The sequence below is a fragment of the Panthera tigris genome, chromosome A1 (assembly GCF_018350195.1).
Source record: "Panthera tigris isolate Pti1 chromosome A1, P.tigris_Pti1_mat1.1, whole genome shotgun sequence".
In the NCBI taxonomy this organism is placed as follows: domain Eukaryota; kingdom Metazoa; phylum Chordata; class Mammalia; order Carnivora; family Felidae; genus Panthera; species Panthera tigris.
The window spans coordinates 129,237,820-129,258,297 of NC_056660.1; the positions used below are offsets into that span (position 1 = coordinate 129,237,820).

Genomic DNA, 20,478 nt, shown 5'->3' on the forward strand with positions numbered 1-20,478 from the left:
AGAGCATTGAGAGGTATATTTAGAAGCAACAAAATTCTTCTCATAACCAGACTCAGGCAGAAGACTTTCTGGGACCTCACCAGCTCAGGCTAAGAAGAAGACAGAGGAGAATCAAAAATAATGGGAGAAGGTTAGGAGAATATTGATGCTGCTGCAGACTGATGCCAGCAAGGGCTGCTGGAAAATAAAGTGTGCAATATTTCAAGAAATGACAAAAGTCATGTTTAGATCAGGCAGATATAGGTATTGGTGGGGAAAGATCCAAATCCCATAAGGGTAGGAGAAGCCCAAATAAAGAGCAATGAATCTGAATAAGGTTCTCCAGAGAAACAGAACCATTAGGATGGAAAGAGAGAGAGATAGTTTAAGGAATTGGCTCACACAGTTGTGGAGGCTGGCAGGAGTGAAATCTGTAGAGCAGACCAGCAGCTAGAGACCCTGAGAAGAATCCATAAGGCAGTCTGGAGGCTGAATTCCTTCCTCCTGGGAGGACCTCAGTCTTTTCTTTTCCGGCCTTCAACCAGTTGGACGAGGCCCACCCACATCATAGAGAATAATCTGCTTTATTCAAAGTGTACTGATTTAAATGTTAATCACACCTTAAACATACCATCACAGCAACATCTAGCCTGGTGTTTGATCAAACAGCTGGATACCATAGCCTGGCCAAGCTCACACATAAAATTAACCATCACACTGGCTATTCACGATAGTCTTCCGACCAGGAGAAAGACAACATAAAATGCAGGAGCCAGCTCTCCAAAGAAGGAAGCAGAGAGTGAAATGAAGAACCTAGGAAAACCAAGCCTGGGCATTATTAAAGATTATAGAGAAAAATGAGGACTGCTTAGAATTGAACCCTGGGAATATCTTTAATATTTAAACTGGGGTCAGGTCTTAGATAAAAGAGTTTGTTACAAGCTTCACCTTAAAATGTATTTGCTACCTACTGACCCCTCTACATTTTCTATTAAGATGTCAGTGGCCAGTGACAAGTGTCACTTTTTCCTCTTGAGAGACTGGGAATACGGGACTTTTTGAGAATTGCTTATAGGAAATGAAAAGCAAAAAGCAGAAGTCTGAAAGGTTATCTTTAGGAGAGACTTTGAGAGACTGCGCACAAGTAGAGTTGCCTTGGGGCCCAAAAAACAAAGGACACAAACCCAGGGTCATGGAACAGATGCCGGCAACATCTGGGGGTAGAAACCTTAGCACAGACACTGTCACCAATAGAAATTTCAGATACTTTCATATCTCATTACAGTTGTTACAGATATCTCAATGTATCATTATATTCATCACGACTTTGAAAATATGGTAGTTATTGGGCATGATCATTTAATTTAATGGGTTGATAAAGAAACTTATGTGCTATTTTATCTCAGTTTTCAAAAATACAATACTTTGTTTCTTCAATATATTTGATTTCCTTTGTAATCTTATTTATTTTATTTTGAGCATTAAAAACACTATCCTGAGAAGGGTCCATAGGCTTCATTAGGCCGCCAGAAGGGTCTGGACACAAAAAAAGTTAAGCGCCCTTGGATTAAAGGAGCTAAAATTTTGTCCCATTTAATCTTCATTCATTTAGCAAATGTTGTGTAGAACTCACTTTGTTCCATGGGCAAACTCTTAACTCAGAAAGTGTTTTGGAGGGATTTGGGGGAACATGCTTAAAAAGGAAACATAGAACATAGTGAAGTATTAATTTAAACCACAACATAAATGCTACAAAAATAATGACACAACGAAAGCCATGAATTTAGGGACAAATCCATTTGAAGGATTTCTTAACACTATGTAATTTGTTGCTGCTAAGCTTTTGATTACTGTATAATCAGGCTGACAAATGACTAATGCTGGGCAGGTCCAAACAAGTGAATTCTAGTTTTGTCTGGGACTCTGTCTCCCCATCTTTGTGTAGAGTCTTACAGAATTTAATGGTCCTACCTCCTTTTTGGTTGTCTGTCCCTCTATGTGACTGACAAAAGCTTTATAATTTTTCTCATCTAGACTCTAGACACCGGGTGGGGTAATTACCCAGAAGCTTAGAGTACACTTACTTTGTCTATCATTCATTTTTAAATATTATATTCACAAGTGGAGAGAACACACAGATTTTATAAAATGTGTGACATTTTGATAATGAAGGTTCAAAAAAGAAAAAGAAGATAGAAAAAAATGTAATTCTGCCAAAATTTCTGGAACTCAGTTTTAGGAGTTGACCATTGATTATCTAAAGGAAATAGAATCAGGGCACCTGGGTGGCTGAGTCAGTTAAGTGTCCTACTTTTGATTTCTGCTCCTGTCATGATCTCAGGGTTTGTGAGTTTGAGGACCACGTTGAGCTCCACACTGACACTATGAAGCCTGTTTGGGATTCTCTCTTTCCCTCTCTTGTTTGCCCCTTCCCTGCTCTTTCTCTCTCTCTCACATGCGTGCATACTCTCCCTTCTCCTCTGGCTTTCAAAATAAATAAATAAATACTTTAAAAAAAGGAAATAGAAGCATAATTATAATTGGCTATAAATGTTGGCATTGATGAGTTTGAGACGATCATTATTACATCAACACTTGAAATCAAAGTGGAAACCAAATGAATGAATGACAAGACTGCAGATGAAGGTAGACCTTGATGGAAAGAACTGAGAGCGTAAGTCATAGTCAGCAATGCGAAAAAGCCTGAAACCAGGGAACTTGGAAGCCAGGGGGGAAATGAGCAAGCCAATCCAACAGGCAGTGGAGGAGATTGGTTTATGCTTCCTCCTACCTCAGACCACACAAAGGCAAAAAGGAGCAGAGAACACTCATATTGTTGAGATCATGTTTCCCTGGTTGCAATGCTGACTTCAGTGGTGCCATCTAACAAGTGGTGAATGTAGGGGGCTCAGTCGGTTAGGCATCCCACTCTTCATTTGGGCTCAGGTCGTGATCTCACGGTTCGTGAGATCGAACCCCACATCAAGCTCTGTGCTGACGGCGTGAGCCTGCTTGGGATTCTCTCTCTCCCTCTCCTTCTCCTTCTCCCTTTGCCCCTCCCCTACTCTGTAGCCCAAAAGCAGTGGTGAATATAGACTATGATAAGGAGTAAAATAGAATGTTTGGAATTGGCAGATTTGAAAAAGGGATCTAAGAATAGTCTTCATTCTTCCCAGTCTCCCCACCACCCTCAAGACACACATACAACATCCCTGCTGCTTAGAAGCCATTTGTGTAATAGTAACTACTGTGCATTGAATGTCTGTGTTCTGCCCAAATTCATATGTTGAAATCCTGACCTACAAGGTGATGGTACTAGGAGATGGTATTACAAGAGGGGGTCTTTGGGAGGTTATTAGGTAGGTTACAAAGGCAGAGCCCTCATAAATGGAATCACTGTCCTTATGAGAGAGACCAGAGAAAGCTCCCATGCCCCTTCTGCCGTGAGAGTTTACAGCAAAAAGACAGCCATCTAAGAAGTCAGCTCTTACCAGCTATCGACTGAATCTGCCAGCACCTTAATCTTGGACTCCCCAGCCTTCAGAACTGTGAGACAACAAATGTCTGTTGTTTATAAGCTACCCAGTCTCTGCCATTTTGTTATAGCAGCCCAGACGAGGATGGTAACGTTTTGCAGAGATAACTTCACTCTGACCGTGATTTCTATTCCTTCTAAAAACTAGATCAGGAACATAATCTTCTATGCCTCCACATTCAGTAGTTTTAAGTTTTCTATTTTACCATAATAACAACATTTGTAATGGAAGTTTTTACACCTTTTAGAGAACACTGTCTTTTTTGCCAAAGTACACTAGACAAAAAGAGTAGGTAGTGTCAGAAGACATTTGAGTTTAAATATAAGCATTAAACTCCCCGATGCCGAAGTTAGCTATTAGCAAGTCTACTGTTGTCACTAAAGTCCTACAGGGAGGTAGGTGTTACGAAAGCCATCTGAATCCTCCTTTATGGCTAAACACTATAGTTAAAGCTGTAATCTGTAGTTGATCTTTTCTGAAGACTTCCTCAACATGTCAGCAAAGGAAATTAAAATCTTAATTAAACCCTTTTCATTAGATGTAGCAATGAAGACAGTGCTTTCACTATAGCCATGATGATACTGCGATAAAATGACTAGAGCATGAGAAATGCCACCTTGTCTTGGACCAAGATTCCAACCAGTCATTTCTTACAGTGCCATTGAGACTATCTTGTGATTTCTTATCAAACCCCAGGAACTATTGTTGGATCTTGAACAACCTTCATGTTTTATAATGAATATGTCATCCCTTATCTAAATCATCGTTGCGCACATATCTATGATTTTGTCTACCCAGAAACTATTTTCCAGGAATTACTGTCACCCCTTTGTCCAATTTGTAAGGTTGCAGAAGGTTTTGCAATATTCCTGTAACGTGACGTTGTTCCCAGGCATGACCAGTTGGTCTTGAGGGCACTTGGCCTTAAACAGGCCTATTGATTCCTTCCTCAGAAATTCTAAAACTGGAACTGAGAGGAGCAAACATAAGTGGCTACACTACATACGCTAACTTGGGTACTGTTCCTACTGACATGTAGACGGCAAACAAGAAAGCTGGTCTGCCCTGAGAAAGTAAAGGAGATGTGGTAAGAGGGGCAGAGATACAGGTCCCAAGGAGAAGAATTTCTGAGTTTCCTTTTGTGCTCCAGCTAGTGCTTGTGTTCTTGAGGATCAGGCACCTCTTGGATTCCATTAATTACTCCAATTATTTTCCAATAAATCTACTTTTTGTTTTTATTGTTAAGCTCGTGTCACTGGGCATCTGTTTCTTGCACCAACAAATATGAGCCCTAACTAATATTTATTTAAGACACTTTTCTTTATTTAATATTTAACATATAAATTACTTATACTTTACCTTGTTCTACCTTTTGAAGGTACAAATTTCATCAGTCTTTAATTCATTTCATCTAAAGGATATGTCGTTCAAGTGTCGGGAAGTACCTTCTAGTTTGAGATTTGATGTTAAGTTTGTGTTCACCTTAAACATGCCCTTAATTATTTAAGAGCTTTGTTCATATCCTCTGTCTGTTGAGTTCAGTTGAGTTCACACATTTTTGGTTGTCTGCTTGGTGCCAGACAATGTACTTGGTGATATAGACTGAAATATGAAGGAAGAGATCTTATAATCTAGTAAAAGTGAAATATTTGTAAATGAACAATTGAGATGTAGTACCAAGAGGTACCAAAGAAGTGCAAGGTATGAGCAAGGTATGAACAAGGGAATTACTAACACTCTCACTAGTAACAGACAATAGTTTTTCCCCCAGCAATCTTCCCCCAATTTTTCTAGAAACTTCTCTTTCACCTTCTTCATGCGTATAGTAGTAATTCCTTCACTCAAGGGAGTTGAATGTTCTCACACGCATTTATATTCCATTTCCACTCTGGCCGCAAAGTCTAGAATCCTAACACAAGTTGTGCCAGTTCGAGTGCCCTGTATGTGGCCCCGCAGCTGACCTCCAGTGAGCCTTACCTCCTGCTTTCCCACACTTGTGTCATCTCCTCCTACACTAGATAGGGCTTACCTGGGTAATAATTAGAATAGTAAAGAAAAACAGAGTATGACTTCCATATCTCGATCAGAGAAAGTATTTGAGCTTTATAATGTGTATAGCAATTATACTCTCCCGCAAATTAAAATAATTTTAAACATAAAATTTTTTTACAGAAAAAAAATATTACAGCTCCTGTCTTGCTCCTTTGGAGTACTCACTCTGGGGTAAGCCAGATGCGTTGCCGTGAGAACAATGAGGCAGCTCTGTGAAGATGTCCACGTGATGTGGAACTGAGGCCTCCTGCCAACAGCTGGCAGTAACTTAGCAGGCATGTAAATGAGTCCCCTTGGAAGTGATCCTTCAGCCTGGTCAAGTCTTCAGATGCCTGCAGCTGTAGCTGATATCTTGACTGCAGCTTCATCAGAGACTTCCCCAGCTCCAGCCTAAGATAGACCCACCTAGCTAAGCTGCTCCTAAGTTCTGGTTGCACAGAAACTGTGAGATAAAAAATGCTCGCTGTTGTTTAAAGTTGCTAAAGTTTGGAGTAATTTGTTATGCAGGAACAGATAATACCATACCACATCCTTTTGGACTCCATAATCGGTCCAGGGATGGGCAACTAACCCAAGTTAGGCCAATGACTAATTTCCTCCTAATGTTTTGATGAACTGTCACAGAAAACACGTAGACCATTTCTCTCTGGTGGCTGAACTAATAAGATGTATAATTTAAATGCTATCAGTGACCATGTTTCCATGAGGTGGAGAAAACCAGTCTTAAAAAGCATGAAGTTGACACAGAGAGAAACAGAATATCAGGAATAGAGCCATGGTCATGTTAAGGCCTTAGTTCCAACTATTCCTGACACTTACCTGGATCTTGCCCTTTATTTGTCTTGTGTTTGTCTCTTCTCCAGAATCTTCCATCCTGATGTTATGGCCTTACAGCCTCTGCATATCTTGGTTATCTTTCATTTATTCTCTTGACCCATTCTCTTGCTTCAGTTGCTGTGCATATGTCATCTCACCAATGAGACCACCTTGCCTAATATGGATTATCCAGTGCGTGATGACTTTTTAATTTATCATCCTGGCAAGGTGGAACATTTCCCAGAATTTACTTTCTTGTATGTTTCCAGGTACAGTGGGCCACAGGGAAGATTCTTGAGAGATTTGCAGGGTCTACAACTGCTCAATCTTCCCGTGGATCCTCCTTCAGTTCCTCCTACTTCCAGTCCCTGTGAGTGTGTTTAGCTCTGTGCTGATGAGCCCCAGCCTTTGCAAGATACCCTTATCACCAAGGTCAGAGGCAAGGTCAGAGACAGGTTTCTGTCTGTCCTTGTGGAGTTGCTTCTCAAGCTTATGGATTCCATGCTGCCCTTAATCATCTTTCTCACTTGACATCCATTTTCCCCTCCCAATGTATTAGCAGACACAGAGACAATAGCCTTACAGGGCTTGCAAAACTAGCTCCCACAGTTGGGAGAGACAGAAACATTAAGTGGAGAAGAGGCTGAAAGAGGTCCTTAGCATCAGAGGGGGCCAAGGTGACTCTGAGAAGTAACAAGAAAAAACCTCACTCACCATCTACAAGGCAGAGGCCATAACCTTGGCAGAATCCAGCTATAGAGAACAGGACTAGACAGAGCCAAAGGTCTTCCACAGAAAATTCTATCTTTCTTCCTAGTGATCTCCAATCCAGTGAATTAGGAGAGAAAGGGGAGAAAGAGTAAAAGAACTGACTCTGAAGTTCCTTTGTCCCTGGGTCAAGCCTTGGCTGGTGGAAAAGTAAGGATGTGATTAGAGTTTTAAGTGGACTCAACCAAAAGTGTCCAGCAAGCTGTGGGATCTTTTTGACACGTTAGGAAGAACCTACCTACTAAGGGAGAGCTGATATAGCACAACTGAAGACAGAGAAGGGAGAAAAATAAAATCTTTAATGTTTGTACTCCATCACATTTATCCTATTCAATAAAATGGTGATGTTCAGATGGACATATTTCTGGGTTTGAAGATCATCATATTCCCAACAAAGGAAAGAATACAGTGTAATTGAGTATGAGAAGAGAGGAGGACTTAGGGCAGAACCCAGGCAGAACATTAAAGGGTCAAGAATTGGAAAGAAAAGCCAGTGAAGAAGACAGAACACTCAGAAGAGGCAAGACAAGGGAGAACTTCAAGAAGGAATCAGTTCCATAGTAGTTTATGCTGCCTTAATGCCACTTGACTGATTCCAAACCCTACCAGCTTGTAGACACAAATCTGATCACGTCAGTTTCCAAACTTCACAGGTTCTACACCTCATCTGTATAATTGCTGGTTATCCTTCTCCCCTGAAGGCTTCTTTGCTATAAGCTCTTCAAGAGAATGTTGTTTCTGTACTATCTCTCAATTCCCCAATGCTCCAAAGTACAAAATCCTGAGTGAGCTCATAGGACTGCATTTCATTTGTAGTCATGTGTGTTGAAGCCACACTCTCTTCCCAACAAAGATGGGGAATATGATAGTAGTAGAGACTATTATACTTCGGTATCCTTTTGTTTGTTTGCTATCCTAGACCACCAAGAATAAAATAAAATATAAAACCTATAACCCAGTTTCTCTTGAAGCTAGGGATGGCAATATGATTAGATTCTAGCAATAAACTGTGAGCAGAAGTAGTGCATGCAACCACAAGGATGTTCCCTTTTACTTCTTTCCCTTCTTCCAGGAGGTTGGAATGCTGAAATCATGCTGAAGCAGCCCTCGTGGACCACAGGTGACCTTGGGAATGAGGACCCCCCACCCCCACCCTGGGATTGATGCTGAGGTATACTTCCCAGCGGTTCCTTTAATAAACGCTGCTGGGAATGATGTCAATAGACAGCCCACTGCTCTCAAACCCCTCAGCTGACGAGAGCTACCTTGTTCAAGTTCACAGCCATTCCAAGGTGGCCCACATCCAGTGACACATCACTGTGGGAATATAAAGACCTGGTCATTTTGGCCTAATTCAAGATAACTCTGGCCACAGCTATTATTGGGGCTGGATCACAGCTTGACCCCCTCTGCCCACTCCTGTTCCTCCCCATACCAACCAGACAGGCCTTTGTGTAGCTGCCCACTAAGGCTGCAGTACTCCTCGCCAGCCCCCCTCCCAGTCACAGAACTGAGCTCCTTCATGTCCTTCTGATTTTTGTTCAAAACTCATGACCTCAATGAGTCTGGCCCTGCCTACCCTCCTAGACTATCTTGCCCACCAACATTCCTGATCCTTGTCATCCTGCTCTACTTGTTTCCTTTTTCCCTATGCTTACCATTCTCTAATATGCTATATCAGTTATTTATGTATCTATTTATTATGTTTTTTTCTCTCTCTCTCCCTTAGTAGGATGTAAGATAGCAGTAGCACAAGGACAGGGATCTCAGTTTTGTGCACTGATATATCCCACACACCTACAACGATGCCTGGCACATTCAGTAAATATTTGTTGAATAAAGTGAATAATTCTCAAAGAGAATTTTGCAGATATTCAATCTTCAGGACTCTCAATTCCAAAAACAGATTGGAAAGAGTTCTTGGGCAGCAGATTCACTAGTTATTACATATTTATATCATCCAATAAGAAAAAAAATGGTCGTGCATTTAAAAAATTTTTAATGTTTATTTTTGAGAGAGAGAGAGAGAGAGAGAGAGAGAGAAACAAAGCACGAGAAGTGGAGGGGCAGAGAGAGAGGGAGACGCAGAATCTGAAGCAGATTCCAGGCTCTGAGCTGTCAGCACAGAGCTGGATATGGGGCACAAACCCATGAACAGTGAAATCACCTGAGCCAAAGTCAGAAGCTCAACCTACTAAGCCACCCAAGCTTTCCAGTTGTCATTTTTATGGAGTATAAATCATTCCTTTTATAGTTTATATTAATTAATGTCTCTCTCTGTCTCTCTGTCTCTGTCTGTCTGTCTCTCTCTCTCTCTTACATACACACACATTCACAAACACACACACACACATACACACACACACATACACCCCTCTGAATATTATGATACCTATTTCACAGGTAAGGCCTGTGATTTCTGTTCCAAAGAGATGGTCATTGTAAAGAGTGACTTTCCTTAGAATAGAAAACTTAGAAAAAACAAACCTGAAATTCTCAAGTGTGGTGATCCAGGACAGCTTGCTGGGTTACATGATAGGGTACGGTTACTTCTAACAGGAACTGTCTGTTCTCAAGTACAATTCATCACAACTGAGTTGTTGGAAACTTTGTTTTGCTTCATATTACCAGCTTCTGAAAGAAGTCAGTATTTGTGAAGTTTCAGGGAGTTTCCTTTGAAGTCAGCACTACAGTAAAAACATGAACTAGATCAACTGAACACTCATGGAGTCAGCCTGAGGATTTATTTCTGTATTTTCCAGGGGCTTTCTTCTCCTGGGCAAGTTCCTGCTTTTTCACCATTTGCCTTAAGAGTTAGTAAAGGTTATCTAAATGTCATTAGTGAGTAAACATGAATAATAATTCCAACAAAATCTTGTCTTCTGAGGCTGTATTCTTTAATATATTTCTCTAAATTATCAGTTATCTTTTTATTCTTTGACTTCCATTTTGCCTGGCTATTGTTTCCCAAACTACATTTTTGTAGAGACTACTTTTTACTTTCTGTAATTGTACACCAGAAACATTCCGACATCTGGTAATCACATTGTCCTCCATTCTTTTTATAAAAAATTGTTAATGTTTATTTATTTATTTTGAGAGGGAGAGAGAGCAGGAGAGGGGCAGGAGGAGAGAGGAAGAATTCCAAGTGGGCTCCAGGCCATGAGCGGAGAGCCCAATGGGGCGGGGGGCGGGGGGGCTCAATCCCATGAACAGTGAAATCACAACCTGAACCGAAATCAAGAGTCGGGCACTTAACTGACTGAGCCACCCAGGTGCCCCGACAGTATCCTCCCTTCTTAAGAATCAGAAAAGTGCACATACCACTGTCCTTTATGATCCATGTTTCATATGTAACCAGTTTCTATTCTTGATGTCTTTTATATGTACTATCTACTAGATCATATTAGATGTACTACTCATCTACTATACTAGACCTACAAAATCACAGTCTCTGGTGACAGGACCCTAGACTCTGCCTAACAATCAACCACATGAATTTTGTGCCTTATACAATTTGAGGATTAATAGATTATTATGGTATTAACAGGGGCTCCTCCCAGGCCAAGGAACTTGGAGGGAAGGGGGGCTTTCCTTCTCATTTTACTTTATACTCTTTTGTATTAAAAACAATTTTATGAGCACTTATTATATATGTGATAATCTATATCTACTAGAGATTTCTTAGGTTTAGAAGAATGACATATTAAATATTGATTTTCTGGGTTATACACATGAGGAAATATCAACTTAGATCATTCACGAGGAGAAAAGACTATCAAATCAAAGGCTATACATTTGACGATATATAATGCAGTTATCAAATTTTCCCTTCATTTATTCAACAAATAGTTGCTGAACATCTGTGTTTTAGGTACTGTTCTATGTGCCAAAAATATACTGAAGAATATTAGATAAGGTTCCTACCTCCAAGGAGCTTACTTTAGAGTGGGGGAGGGGACAGACAAAAAATAAATAATGGAGCAAGGTAATTGCAGGTTGTGGTAAGAAATAGGGTGATATGACAGTAAAGTTGGGGTAGGTAAGGTTAAGAAGACTTTTTTCAGGAGGTGATTTGTGACTGAGAGCCGAAAGATTAGAAGAACCAGTCAAATGAAAAGTTGAGTAAGAGCCTCAATTTTGATCTGGGTAAGAACTTGATATTTTTAAGTGATAAATAGAAACCCAGTGGGACTGGAACAGAGTGAGCTAGAGAATAGTACTAGATAAGGTTGGAGACATAGCCAGAGCTAGGTCACGTACAGCTCTGTAAAGAGTTCAGATTTTATTCTAGGGGCGCCTGGGTGGCTCACTTGGTTGGGCATCCAACTCTTGATTTTGGGTCAGGTTATGATCCTGGGGTCATGGGATCGAGCCCTGCATTGGGCTCTGTGTCGAGCGTGGAGCCTGCTTGAGATTCTCTTTCTCTCTCTTTCTCTCTCTCTCTCTCTCCCTCCCTCTGCCCCTTTCCCTCATTCATTCTCTCTCTAAAATGAAAAAAAAAAAAGAATTTAGATTTTATTCTAGGAAGTTGATGATATTGTCTCATTTGCATTTTAAGTAATCACTTTTGTACCTGATATTTTCATTTAGAGGAATTTGCCCACAACGAAAAAGTTTTACACAGATGTTCACATTGAGAATTTTATATCGGTAAAATACTGAAGACAGCCCAACAGTACAATGAATGTATAAGCAGAAAATGATTTAGAAATATATGAAATATTATGTAGCTATTAAAAATTACAAGTGTTTATACATTATAAAACACACTGAAATAGTCCTAACAAATGAATCAAACCAAAAAAAAATCTCTTAACAGAAAATTAAATCGACAATGTAGGGGTGCCTGGGTGGTTCATTCGGTTAAGTATCCAACTTTGGATCAGGTCATGATCTCACAGTTCGTGGGTTCAAGCCTGGAGTCTGGCTCAGCTCAGAGCCTGGAGCCTGCTTCAGATTCTGTGTCTTTCTCTGTCTCTGTCCTCCCCTGCTTGTTCTCTCTCTCTCTCTCTCTCTCTCTCTCTCTCTCAGAAATAAACATTAAAGAAATATGATGTAAAGATGTCTTTAATGTATTTCCACAGTTGGAAAATATATTCACTCTGTCCTAGCTATGCTCCACTGATGGTATACAACATACATTTTCAATTTAAACAAGAAATTCAAACAGCCATCAAAAGTAGTGTATATTAACAAAGGTTAGGAAAATAAGACATGTTTTGGGGCTTAATATTTATTGGAAACTTTGTCTTCTATAAATTTGCTTAAAGCATTATGAAAAAAAGTCAAGTGTTCTTTTTTAACAACAAGAAATATTTCAGTGAAATCCATTTTTTCCAGTTGTGCTTGATTTGGACTGAATACACTGAGAAAACTAACACTGCTCATAGTTTTTTAAACTATGTAATGAGGATGAGTAGCACACCATTAATCATTTTGGTTTATATCACCAATGCTCTTTGATATATAAGACTTTATTAAGTTCCTGCATTAATTTTTATTAATATAAAAAACTTTTAACTTTACTACAAATGGTGAAAAGACTCCCTGTTATTTCCGAGTTCATACTTACCAAATTACTGAAAATCTGGTATAAGGGAAAGCCACGATACTTCCTTTGTTTGAGAGGGATTAGTCATGTAAATTGAAATTAAAGCAAAAATTACAATAATAAGTATAAAGATTAGGAATATCTCAATGTAGACAATAATTGAATATGACACCATATTATGTGATATTTCTATATAGACTGAGTTGAATATGGACCTCAAAAGGTTTTGTACATTAGCTGTCCACCAACAGCTTACCATTAATCCAATGCAATACACTAGCAAAGAGTATAAGCACAAGAATTATAATGAAGAAGGTGAACTAGGAAAATAATAAAATCAATTCAGTACATAGTCCCTAAATGGTCAATGTACAGAAAATACTAAATTATGGGGATTCAGGATAATCAATAGATCTCAACCAGTTGCACTTACACCTCAGTATCTTCTGATGAGATTTACAAAGTGCGCCACATTGAGGTCCCCACTGGAGATTTTAAACCATAAGGCCCTAGAGTAAAGTTTGTGCTCTGTATTTGTTTAAAGTGTTTCTCAGGTCCTTCTGATGATGACTAGGGGAGAATCACCCAGATAGGAGAGTCATTATAGATTAGATCGAGAAGAGAAAGCTCCATAAAGAAGGGGGGACTTCCACTGTGCCATGCCAGATGGAAAGGCTTTAAATGGAAAGAAAAGAGAAGGGTAAGTCATTTACCAGAGGAGCAGAAACAGGCAGGAATGCGCAAGGTGTTGTAGGGAAGAAAGTAGGTAGACCATTCTTCAAAGAGTTCAAGGTAAATAAAGATAGTAATATCCACTGAGTGAGGTAATTAGAAGGTAATTGTTGACTTAAAAAAAATACAATTCAGTAGAGGATTGAATCCAGATTTAGGGCTTAGGAAATAAATGAGTGATGGGGAATGAAGGCAGTGGGTATTTAGAGCACTCATTTGAGAATTTGGCGGGGGAGGGAAAGTGAAAAATAGAATGGAATTTCATAGGAAGTGAAGGATCAAGAGAAGATTCCTGCCTCACCCCCCCGAAAATTGCCTGAACATGTTTGCAGGCAGTGGAGAGAAATCCAGTGGAGAAGAAAAGAGTCGATGATATTTTAGAGCAGGTAAAATTGGGATTTATATCTCCCAGGTGTTTTTTAATGTATTCATAAGGACTAAAATGAGTTACAGTGAAGTTACACCAGTTTAATTATAATTTAAATCTGAGTAAATTCAGGGGAATGAGAATCACTGACAACCAAAAAGTCTACAAGAAAGTTTTGGGCAAAAGTGGACAGCCCCAAAATCAAAGACAGTTTCTGCCAACACTACCTGTTTTCTCCATTTGATCCTACATCCGCAAACTGTGGAAATAACTGAGTATAGATGTAAATATTGAACGGGACATTTCAAGTAAGATGTAATCAAGTACGGATAATCTAAGCTAAAACTGGAGCCAAGTTGTGCCTCTGCTCTTCCAACAAAGGAGCAGGTAACTGGCTAAGGTGAGTGCTGGCTGCCACTTCAAAACTCACTAGTTTAAGAGCCTCTTTCTTAGAATAATCTCTTAAGGTGTGTGTACTAATGACCCCAAGGCAGAGAAATTTTTAAAAGAAATCCAAGCATAAGAAGGAGATTGCTTTCGCTGGACTTTTTAAAAAAAAGTTTATCAACTCGGGTAGAATAGGTCAACAGCAGCCACTCTTGTTAGGTTATGACTTGACAGAAATGATTATTGAGCAAGTTACTCTGCCAGTTAAGGTAGGATGGACTGGAGTGGGTAAAAGAGTATAGACAGATCTATAAAGCTCTTGCTCTCCTGCCAAATGTGAGGTGATGAAGGTGAGAGCCGATGCCAACTGTGTTTAACTTTATATCACTGGACATAAAATTCTAATTAGTGACTTGAGGATCATAGTAGAGTAGTGGTTTATTTTTTATAGGATGGTCTTACTATGTGTTTTTTTAAACTTGTATTGTACTTTATAAATGTCAAAGCACTATCATGTTTTGTGATTTTATTTGACCATCACGAAAACGTTCTGCAGTTGAGAGAACACTTTTCCAGGTTGTTCTAAGAGGTAAGAGATTCAGAGTAGTTTAACAAGTCAACTTATTGAACCAATGTCAGTGTCTACCATGTGCCAGTTACTGTTCTCATTAGGGTTATAGATTTTGCTTATGCCTGAGCCAGAGTCAGAATTCTTGATCTAGGATGTTTATGGAAACGTAGCTATGTTGCATTTATTTATGACTGTTCTTTAGGAGGCTACTTTCACACAAAGCCCAAGATGCAAGTCTTGGTAAATACATATGCTGGGATGTACCAAAAAACATAAGCCTTTTGGATATGACCTACAAAGTAAAAGTTTTTATATTCAACATGTGGCATGTCTCATACATTTTTTTTTTTTTATGGAGCAGGATGATGTACCTATTTTTAAAATACCTTTGTATATGGATTAAAGGTTTAGACTTCTTAATTACATAACCCACAGGGTACGAGGTATGTGTCAGCAACCATGATAAAACATATTTTATGAAGCAATTTTAAATTTAAAAGCTGGATAGCTTGATTCCTTTGCATTCTGTAAAGCATTTACAAGCAAATAAATAGGTGTTTTACACCTCAGTCATTGAGACATCAGAGAATGAGTTCTACTAGACAGAACCCAAAGAGTTCAGATACCACTCTTAAGATTATTTAACACAAAGAACAAAAAACAACCAAATCTTGATTTGGTCAGCTTATTTTGAAACAGAGGTCCTGAAGTGAGATATACAGTAATGCCATTTTTGGAATGTTAAAGCAGATATTATTTTCTAAGTTGTCTACCCAGTATTATTATTTTTTCATAGAAATTACTCCTACTTTAAAATGAATTTAAGAAACTTTAGGGTCTATTTAACCTGATTATTTACATTGGTTGAAAATTCTAGGTATGTGCATATATGCACATAGGCACTTAACATACATATTCAGCTTCCAGTTAAAAGAGTTTTAAACTGTATATTTTGTTATTATTACAGAGAGATTAACAATGACTTGAGAAAGTAAGGCAAGTGTGTTTTCCTCCATAACACGTCCCAACACTAGACGCTAAAGTCACAGGTTGGAGGTTTGTACGCGGTGCTGCAAACAATTTCTTTATCCCAGGTCCACATAGCCTTCGTGCTCTCCCAGGGTGGGGAGTCTTTCTCTTCACATGTTGATGTGGTCAGACTAGTCAAGTGACTCTGCAGAAAAGGCACATTCCTTAGTCAACCTTCTGTGTCTGCCCTCTGTCCTTGAATTATAGTTATTGGCTTTATTGGCCAGAGCAAATAAAGTCTTGAATCCTACCCACAGCAGAGACTGGACACCTGCTTCGGATGCACCATAAGGGAATAGTCAAGGCGGCTGGGTTTATTTTTGAACGGCGATGAGCTAGCTTATAAGGCAAGGCCATGAAGAAGCGGATCTTCATTCTGATTTAGGGTGGGTGACACCGCAAAGGTTTTTCTTCCCCTTTACCATAACTAGATGGGAAACCTTGGGTCAGCCACCTCTACGTGGCCATACAGATGACACTCAGATGATACACTTACGCCCGTGCTGTCAATGGCCGGTCCCTAAATTCACATCCCTCAGCCCTACAATACACTCAGAAAGCCCAGAAACCACAGGGCCCTTAATTCATTCCGGCCACGGGGCCAAGTCATGGAAGCCAGAGAGACAGGAAGGCACTAGCACACGGGTTCCCGCCTCTTCCAGGCCGCGCGCCGAAATCAAACTCGATCCTGGCTCTTCGGGGACCGCGCCGCGCACGCTCCGCTTCCAGGACCGGCCAAGCCAAGGCCGACGCCCTCCCACCCGGCCGCAAAGCTGCGCTGGGGGCGCCTGGAGGCAGCAGGGAAAGGCTGGCCAAGGAGGAAGAGACGCGGGAGGTGCGCTTTGCGCAGGCGCGCGGCGCCCCGCCTCCCCAGCGTCGGCTCCTGGGCGGGCGGCGCGGGCCCTCCCACTCTCCCCCGCGCCGCCTGACGGCCCCGGCCCTCGCTTCACCCCGACGCCCCGGCGCGCGCGTCCTCCCGCCGGCCTGCAGGCCCGGGGCCTCCGCCTGCTTCCCCGCCGCTGCTCCTCGCGGCCCCGTCTCGCGTTCACGCTGTCGCCCGGGCCGGCGCGGCCGCGGGCAACCGCTCCCCCTCCCACACCTACCCCGCCCCCTCCCCGCCTTTTCCGCCCTCCCGTCCCCCTCCCTCGGCCCGCCGCCGCTGCTCCAGATGAGGTGATGGCAACGGCCAACTTCGGCAAGATACAGATCGGGATTTACGTGGAGATCAAGCGGAGCGATGGTGAGCCTCGCCGCCGCCCCTGCCGGTCGGGCCCCGCATTCGAGCGTTCACGGAGGGGACGCGGGGTCGGCCGCCTCATTGATTGCTCCGCCGGGATGTGGGGGCGGGAAGGCGGCGGCCGCGGCGCTTTTGTGTGTGGCGTGTGTGCGAGTGAGGCCGGCGTGGGGTCCGCCCCGGGTGCCGCTGCAGTGCGGGGGGCGGGGAGGGGTTGCCGGCAAAGGGCCAGGGTGTCGCGGGCCCATCTCTGGGGTTCGAGCGGGTGAGGCGGAGGGTCCCGGGACTGGCGGGGGGAGGGGGGGCGGCGCTCTTCGCGCGATCCCCATCCTCCCCGGGGACTCCAGCCCGGGGGGCCGGGGCCAACGGGCTTCTGTAGGGAGCACACAGCCTCGCGTTTCACCCGGGCCTTTTCATTTTCCGGCAGTATCTCTGAGGGGGTTGGGGGTGGGGAGAGCGTGGAGACCATTGGTTTCAGGGTTTAGAGAACCGACTACCGGTCCGAGGCGGGTGGGGAAAGGCCAGCCCCGAAGCTGGGCAGGCTTCTTCGGCTTTCGCTTCTCGAGCATGCCTTTCATTTTTTTGCTAGTCCTTTCCTTGGAAGAAGGATGCCGAGAACGTCGTGCTCGGCCATGAATATGTGGGGGGGAGCAGTGGGACGTGGTGTTCGATGAGCTTCTCAGAGGTGATGAGACTGAAAGGGAAGGAGAGGGATGAGCCTAAGCTCTGCGATGCATTACTGAGAGGGTGGGGGTGGGCCACCGGATGTTGATATTTTCACACTCTCTAGAGAGGTAGCCAAGAGGAAAGTGTTAGATGAGGTGAACATACATGCCTAATTCAAAAGAAAAAAAAAATCCTTGGGCTTATGTATCTCTCTATAGGTTCTAATTGGAAAAAATGTTTTGTGTCATTGGCTTGGGGTGTGGAGTGAGGTGCCAGCCAGGCTTGGAAATAATTTATATTGTAAAGGAGAAAAACACTCATGGAGAGAGAAGTAAAATTTTCTTTCAGTGCGAATATTGAAAGGAGCTAGAGATGTGTAATGGAGATGTGTGGTGTTCTTGACTCTATTTCCCTTTTGCTCATAAGCCTTTATTTATGGCTTATTATTCTCTAGTCTAGCCAGTAGTAAGGTTGCTCTCACATTCACCCCCTCTTGGTTTCTAGCAAGTTTGACCAAGTTATGTGAAGCTAGACTGACTTTGCTGTTACTTTGTGTGATATATTGGTAGGCCCTATATAGCTAATGGGTTTTTTTCCCTCGTATTTGAGATAATTTGCCTTAACAACCAGAAGCATCATTACCCTGTATGTGAAAAGGTAAATTACACCGCTTAGAGCTTTAGAAGTTACCAGTAACACTAGTGGGAAGGCGATGTGTCCTTTATTTGGGTTGGGCTTTCTTTGCATTTTCTTTTCAAATAACTGTCCTTTAACAGTGCTGTTACTGTCATTTCTTTTTTAGAATGAATGAGGGTGCACTGTATTACAACAAAAGTAGGATTTGCATATTATTTAAAATTGGAGGGTGCAATAAAATGTGTAAAGTTCTTTACATTCTAAGCCTTTGTGATTGTAGGTGTTACTACAAAATATATATTTAAAAAGGGTCATATGGCATTCCAAAGCTTTGTATTTTTATTTTTAAAATTTTTTTTGTTTAAAAGTTTTACTGGAAACAATTTTGGTTCTTGTAGGGTTCTAGGATAGAGACTTTTACTAATCTTTCAACATTTACCTTTTGCATTTACCTGAAACCCAGACATGTCTAAGAGCTTTGTGTTTATGTAAGTGTTAATAATCTAAAGTCACATTTCAAAGCAGTTTCCCCATGAGGTCATAACGGAAATCATCGCAATGTGTATTATCACAGCGTATAGTCATTTATGCTCATCAGGTGCAAGATGGAATTGGAGGAAGGTAAAATTAGACAACTGGAAGGGAATAGCCATTTACATTGGATGGTGGTATTTCACAGAAGGAAGTCTCTGGGAGACTCCCTGCATGTTTTCCTTTTTCACTTTAAAGAAGCTGTTCTGTTTCCTCCCAAGTCTATAGCACATCTGTATAAGATAAAACACTAGTGGTTATTGTAACAAAAATAAACTTTGTAGTTGGATGAGCACTAATGTGATGCCTGAGACCATGGAAATCACATGAGTGAAGAAGGGCTGTTGCAGACTGCAGTTAACTGGTAACTTGATGTTCTGCATGCTTCCTGATGGTGATCCTTGCCCTTATTTCAGAGCATGCTTCTCCAATAAGTGATCCTCATATATAAATAAAACATATATTCTGAGGGCCAACAGGTAAATTAAAACAGATTCATTCTTATCTTTCAAAACCCTGTTCAAAACTAATCCCAGTAAGTCTTCACTGATTGCTAAAGCCAGATGGGGAGTTAGTCCCTGGATAGTCAGCCTCTGAATTCCTAAGTCATTCTGTATCACTCATGAGGCAGCATATTTCCTAAGTATTGATGTTTGGATATATTTCTTTTAATACTGTGTTTTCAGACTACACTGGAGACCAGGTGCTGTAGAGAATCCAGTTGAGGGATGGCAGGCTACTCACATCCATGTCAAGCAAAGTCAGGTGTTACTGGATTAGAATACTTACTAATAGTCTCTTCAATTCCCTGAATTTATCTGTGGATCTCCTCTATGTGCCTAGCAAAGGTTCTTGCATATAGTTTTTGAGTGGATCATTCGTTACTGGATTTCTGGTTTTCAAACATTATATAAGTTAACTATTTGGGTGAAATCTTACCTGGAAGTGAAACCCTTCCATCGAGGCTCTTCCTTTGCTACCACATCCCTATTCTGCTCCCCTCCCCCAACTCTGTTCAGGCCTCTTAATTCAGCATCCCCGGAATTGACTGCAATTGAGTGATGTACTAAAGCTAATTTGACATTTCTGGTATTTTAAGTTAAAAATGACAGAAGTTAGGTGTACTGAGATTGATCCCCACCACAGGAGATAACCTGGTAAGAAATTAGACTAATTTTTGGAAATAGGACATTCATGTGTAATCTATTTTTTTTGTATGTGGCTTTCAGTTATCCTCTGATTCGATTCCCTTCTAGAATCCAGTGACTCTAAAACTGTAGGTTTTAATTATACTGTTAAAATATCTCTTATCTCTTTGACAGTAGCTGTGATTATCCTTTGAGGACTAGGGGAGAAACGAGAAATGTTTTGAATATTTGGAAGCTGCAACTATGAAGGGATTGTTCTCTGGGGGTCCCTTAGTCACAGCATTGATGTATTTGATCTGAAGAGAAAGATCAACCTGAAAGATCCTTGAAGTTAATGTAGTTATCACTTTTATAAATATGGAAGCAGAGTCCCAAGTCACCACAAGTGACTTGTCTAGCTATATTCATACAACTTATAGTGGCAGCCAGGAACCTGTCTTGCACAGCATAGAAACCAGACTATCTGTCAAGA

At 41.3% G+C, this 20,478-nt stretch overlaps 1 protein-coding gene across 2 annotated transcripts in view; it reads left to right on the forward strand.

Annotated features, from left to right (window-relative positions):
* The first annotated feature begins 16,736 nt into the window (after nucleotides 1-16,736).
* KIF2A (kinesin family member 2A) overlaps nucleotides 16,737-20,478 on the forward strand; it is a 65,424-nt gene continuing 61,682 nt past the window's right edge. For both annotated transcript variants that reach the window (XM_042987586.1, XM_042987592.1), the window contains exon 1: nucleotides 16,737-17,031. In XM_042987586.1, the coding sequence (XP_042843520.1) occupies nucleotides 16,968-17,031 (64 nt within the window). In that variant the 5' untranslated portion in view covers nucleotides 16,737-16,967. The remainder of the gene's footprint in view (nucleotides 17,032-20,478) is intronic.